This window comes from Acanthisitta chloris, unplaced genomic scaffold, assembly GCF_000695815.1.
Source record: "Acanthisitta chloris isolate BGI_N310 unplaced genomic scaffold, ASM69581v1 scaffold84, whole genome shotgun sequence".
Lineage (NCBI taxonomy): Eukaryota > Metazoa > Chordata > Aves > Passeriformes > Acanthisittidae > Acanthisitta > Acanthisitta chloris.
Window position 1 is genome coordinate 53613 of NW_008670815.1, and position 5775 is coordinate 59387.

The 5775-nt window shown below is 52.1% G+C and overlaps 1 protein-coding gene across 1 annotated transcript in view; it reads right to left on the reverse strand.

Annotated features, from left to right (window-relative positions):
* LOC103801403 (dynein heavy chain 9, axonemal-like) overlaps window positions 1-5775 on the reverse strand; it is a gene marked incomplete at both ends in the record, with an annotated part of 73826 nt that overhangs the window by 43976 nt on the left and 24075 nt on the right. The window contains 3 exons of the mRNA XM_009073816.1: window positions 124-331; window positions 1587-1760; window positions 5532-5706. Of these exons, the coding sequence (XP_009072064.1) occupies window positions 124-331; window positions 1587-1760; window positions 5532-5706 (557 nt within the window). The remainder of the gene's footprint in view (window positions 1-123; window positions 332-1586; window positions 1761-5531; window positions 5707-5775) is intronic.

Below are 5775 nucleotides of genomic sequence, written 5' to 3' on the forward strand. Positions count from 1 at the left end.
CAGGTTGGCTGAGCCTTGAGCAACCTGCTCTGGTGGGAGGTGTCCCTGCCCAGGGCAGGGGTTGGGGCTGGATCATCTCTGAGCTCCATCCTAACCCTTCACATTCCATGATTCTGTTCTTACCTTGCAGCATGGCAGAGGTGGTGTAGTAGTTAAATGGGACCTTCTTCACCAGGTAAACATCTGTGTCCAGCGAGGAGAGCTTGTCCCCCACCAGCACAGACTTCCCCATGCCAGCAGTGCCCACTAGCATCACCGGGCGCCGTCGCTCCAGGAGCCTGTCCAGGAAGTACCTCACACGCATTGTCTCGCTTGTGGGCACCAGGCAAGCCTGAGGAGCACAGCAAGCAAGTTAGTGTCCTCATCTCTGCCACCACCCCTTGGCCATATCCTCAGGAGAGGTAGGACTGGGAGACCCAGGAATGAGCGAGGTGAGCTCAGTTTCTAGGATGCACTAGGAAGGGAATCACAGAATCAGTTCAGTTGGAAGAGACCATTAGTGGGTCACCGGTCCCACCTCCCTGCTCAGGCAAGGCCAGCCCAGAGCTCATGGCTCAGGGTTGTGTCCAGATGGGTCTGGTGTATCTCCAGTGAGGAGAATCCACAGTCTCTCTAGGCAATGTGTTCAGTGCTGCACAGGAAAGAAGTTCTTGTTCATGTTCAGGTGGAAATTCCTGGGCATAAGCTTTTGCTGTTACCTCATGTTTTATTGGTTTCCCCCACTGAGCAGGGTCTGATCATCCTCTTGGCACTTCCTGTTCATGGACTTGAGTCCATTAATGAGGTCTCTCTCAGTCGTCTCTTCTCAAGGCTGAACAGCCCCAACTCCCTCAGCCTTTCCTCATCACTGAGGTGCTCCAGTACCTTCAGCATCTTCCTTGCCCTTTGCTGGACCTGCTGCAGGAGCTCCATGCCCCCCTGGCACTGAGGAGCCCAGAACTGGACACAGCATTCCAGATGTGGCCTCACCAGGGCTGAACAGCACCACCTCCCTGACCTGCTGGCGATGCTCTTCCCAATGCATCCCAAGAAGGATATGCTGCTGCTGCCAGGCATGAAATCAAGCTCTGTGCAGTGCAGCCCTGACAGCTGGATGGTGGGAGCAGCATTTGCATCTCCCCACAAACACACACTTTGCTAAAATGGTGATTTTTACAAGTCATCTGCTCACTGTGGCACTTGGGAAAGGACAGGAAAGCTCAGCTGGCAGCTGAAATTCTCTACCTGAGAAACTCTTTGTGGCCAAAACATAAACCTATCTCTATTTCCAGTCACAAAGAATGACAACATGGTGTCTCAGGGGTTTTGTCCCTACACTGTCTCACATTCTGCTCCTGTCCCCATCCTGCACCCTAGGCACACCAGCTCACGGATTGTGGGGTGGCCTGAGCCTGCCCCTCCTCTGCATCCCTCAGATGGACGATGTGCTGTCACAGTCAGAGCACAGTAAAGGTGGGTAACTCAGCTGTACCCCATGAAGGATTCCATCCTTAGTGTGCAGTGCTTGACCTTTCACCAGACTTGATTGCAACACCCAAGTACAGTGACAGAAACACATGTACAAACATCATGCTGAGGTCACCTACTTGTAATGGCATCTCCGGATCAAAGTCAAACTGGGGAATCAGTTTAGACCAAGGCTCAAACTTCTTTGTTTCCGGATCAATATAAAAGTCAAAGACTGTGCCCTGAGAGGGAAACTTGATGGTCTTGAATTCTGCCACCCACCACTTGCTGAACTCCACTCTGTAGTCCACGAGCTGTGAGCAAAGAGAGGAGAAAATATGCTAATCTGGAGAAATTCATTACTGATGGAAATGTTATCTGTCCCAGTTCACCCCAGTGGGATTAGTCCTTAAAATATATTCCACAGCATAAAGATCTTATCCTTTTTCCTATTATTAAGCCTAATTTTTCATTTTCTCCATTTCTTCTCATCACTCCTATTTATTCCCCTAAATAATTCATCCTCTGTGTTGATCACTCCTAGCATGGCTGAGATGAGATAGATGGATCAATTTGGAAGAGAGAAATACGTGCCTGTGACTAAACAGACACTTGATTGATTCTTGGTGCCTACTTCTTCCAACAGACAAGGACACCACATCCGTCTCCATCCGTGGCCATGGCTAGGCAGAGCCTGCATACCAAAGCCCTTCCTCATAAATCACACCACTCTGCTAACTCTGAGCTCTTGTTTTCTGGCCTCTTTTCAAGCCACAGCATTTTGGAGCAGCAGGACTGCAGACACCAGTGTCCCAAGTCACTGGGGAGGGACTGTGCCCCTGTGGAGCCGCTGTTTCCACACTGCCATAGCACCCTGGCAGCACCTGCTTTCCTTCCCCATCCTGCCTTTCTAAGCATCTGTGCTTTTATCAAGAGCTAGGGTGAGAGTTTTGGCTTTAGATGCTGAGTCAGGACATACAAACTGTGCTTAGCCCCTGCCCCAGGTCTGCTCTGTTACACTGAGTCAGTCCCTTCCCTGGTCCCTTCTCACACAGACTGCAGGGACACAACCTTCAGCCCCAGGGAGAAGTTGAGGGGAAGGAGGGAAAAAGTGCTGCTAAAAAGATGTCTGTGAAATACCAGATGAATAACTGAGCCAGTTTTAGCAGCACAGTTTGTTCCTGGGGCATGTGCAGGTCTCTCCTCCCCAGAGCCAGCCCAAGGGCTTCCCGCCAGGGGTGAGCAGGGCAACCTACAGCACATGACCCATTGCTCAGCCTCTGTCAGCAATCCTGGGTTTGAATGGACTGAGTGGCCTCTGCAAAATCCCCTGAGCCACCATCCTTCAAAAGACCAGAGGATATAAAACTCTTGCTATTAGTACCAGGATCTTTGTGCCAGCCAGAGAGGCAGAATGGCTGTGATCTGCACTGTGCTGTTGGTACAACCCCCAGCCCAGCAGCAGAGCAGCCTGCAAGGGACAGGGACATCCAGCACTGCTAAAAGCTTTCTCCCAGGGTGCTCTTCCCACAGCACACTGGGATGGGCTTCCCACCTCCCTGAGCCCTTAAGTGCAGCAGCTCCAGCCCCAGCTCTATTGCCAGAACAGTGCTGAGCTCACACAGCTTCCTGAACAAAACCCCCACATGGATTTCTGCTCATTTCTGAGCCTGAAAATGGCAAATTGCTCCTGATTTTATCCAGGACCTCACTCCCTACCAACAAACACAGCAGCAGGAAGCCTTCCAGCCTGTTTCTCCTGACATTTCAGCAGCAAAAGGTCAGCATGAAGGGCACCTTCAGTGGGGAGCAATAAACAGCTTTTATATTGGATCATCCTTCATGAGGCCTCCCTGGCTGGGCCGGCTGAGTGCTCGCGCTCCGGGCTGACATTTACAGAGCAGCACAAGCTCCACGTCCAACATATTCCCAGAAGGATGCTGTGCCTGCACACAGCTCCCCCTGCCACCCACACAGCTGTGCAAGGCCCTGCTCCTGGAGAGCCTGCAGCCAGCAGTGCCATGCCAGGGACTGACTGCTCCGGCACGGGAATGACGTGTCCGTGTGCCACGCGACCACACTCTGCTCGCAAGCTCCAGGGGCTGGAGGCTCGTGCTGGGCAAGGGCAAGCTGTGCTCCCCAGGCTGTGCTGGGTTTGTAGCCTGCACTGACAACACTGTGGCTGAGCTTCTCATAGCTTCATAGCATGTGAAGGGGTTGGAATGGAGCTCAGAGATCCTCCAGCCCCAACCCCTGCCCTGGGCAGGGACACCTCCCACCAGAGCAGGTTGCTCAAGGCTCATCCAACCTGGCTGTGAACACTGCCAGGGCTGGGGCAGCCACAGCCTCCCTGGGCAACTTGTGTCAGTGCCTCACCACGCTCACAGGGAAAACTTCTGCCAAAGATCTCATCTCAGTTTCCTCTTTCAATTTATCCCCGGTAATGCCAAGGGAGGGTGGGAAGTCATCATTCAAGCATGGGCTTGGAACCACAGCACAGAGCCATGGTGGCTGCAGTGCTGGCAGCAGTGCTGACACACAGCCCAATGCCTTCTTGTCCATTGTCTCTGTTAGCAGTTGGAAGCTGTAAAACAGCAGCAGCTTTTCCAATGACTTGGAAATCCAAAGACAGCCCTACTGTGCCAAGCTGAGCCATATGGCCAGGAAATGGGGCAGAACAGGACACAGGGATGGAAGGAAATGTCCATTTCTCCTCTCCTGTGCACAAGACATTAGGAAGAGACAAAGAACAGGGAGGTCAGAGGCAGCAGCACAGCCCTGGTACCCTCAGGCAAGTCTGGATCCTTCCCAAGATCCCTGTTCTCATGCTCCAGCTCCCACAAGGCAGCTGTGATTCAGCCCAGCTGGGGCTGCCTGTGCTGCTCCCATGTTGCAGGGACCAGGACCTAAGAGAGGGCCTGGAAAAATGCAGCATCCAATGCTGCCTTCCAAGGACACCACCATGGCAGGGATCACACCCACCTCATCTAACAGGAGGGGATGGATTCTGGGGCTGACAGCTGCAATTAATCCCTAGGATGGATGTGCTGTGGGAAGCAGCATGGAGAGCTGTCCTGTCTCCTCTGCCTCATGGACATGAGAGTACTCTGAACATCAGAATTGCTGCTAGTGAACCACAGCCTGATTATTCCTCCTGGCCCAAAGGGATGTTGGCCTCTGGATTGTGCCCTCCAGCACTACATCCTGTGCCTGTGGACATCCATCCACCAGCAGCCTGACTGAGCCCAGCAGCTCTCTGAAAGCCTCCAGCAGCTTCCTGCCCGGAGGGGAGTCACACTGAGGGCTGCAACCATCCACCTCAGCCTCAGCAGCTCACTCCCAGCACAGAGTACTCCACTTCAGTGGAAGAATATGATCCCCAGAGCCCATCCTGCCCTGCTGACCACTCCTCTTCCCTAGGTATTTCAGTAAGAAATCCAGGACAGCCAACTCTCTCTGTGCTCTCAGCACAATGTCTACCTGCAGCCACGGGGCTGGAGATGGCTCCACAGCTGGATTCATCTGACTAGTTCTTCTGAGGACTAGAGGGAGCAGTTGTAAACTCAGACAGGGGAGATTCAGATTAGATATTAGGAAAAAATATTTCTCTGTTAAGGTGTTCAGGCACTGAAATACTGCCCTGGGAGGTGATGCAGTCACCATCCCTGGAGATGTTTAAGAGGTGCCTGGATCTGGTGCTGGAGGACCTGGTTTAGGGGTTCCAGCAGTGGCAGTTTAATGGTTGGACTTGATGATCTTTGAGGTCTCCTCCAACCTTGGCAATTCTACAATTCTAATTTGATCACATTATGCACCTCCACACACCTCTATAAATTAACCCAGTGCTTCTCCCCAGTGACATGTGGCTGCATAACCAAACATCTGTTTGCCTCCAGCCCATGACCCCTCAGCCATTCTCTGGTGTTACTCCCTGGATAGCAAAGTGGTTTGCAAAAGGAATCAAAATGTTCATGTTTCTAGGTCAAACAGCATCCCTGACACCGTACCAGGTCTGGGAAAGTAGGAAAAAAAGAGAAAAAAAAACCGCAAAAGAAGACCTGATGATGTGGCATCTCCTTTCTTACCTGGTCCTGAAACATGGACCCACCAAAGGCCCAGACAGCAGCAAAGACAAAGTAAAGCTCATAAAGCTCCTTGGGGCAGTCAGGAGGTGTGTTCTCCTCTGTCAGGAGGCATTCCAGGAGGTAACACAGCATTTGAACCATGCTCTGCTCAGGAATGGGAATGATCTTCTTAAATCTAAGGGATAGAAATGGAAAACACAGGAGATATTACTGAGTGAAGCACCAGCCCAGGAAGGCAAGGCAG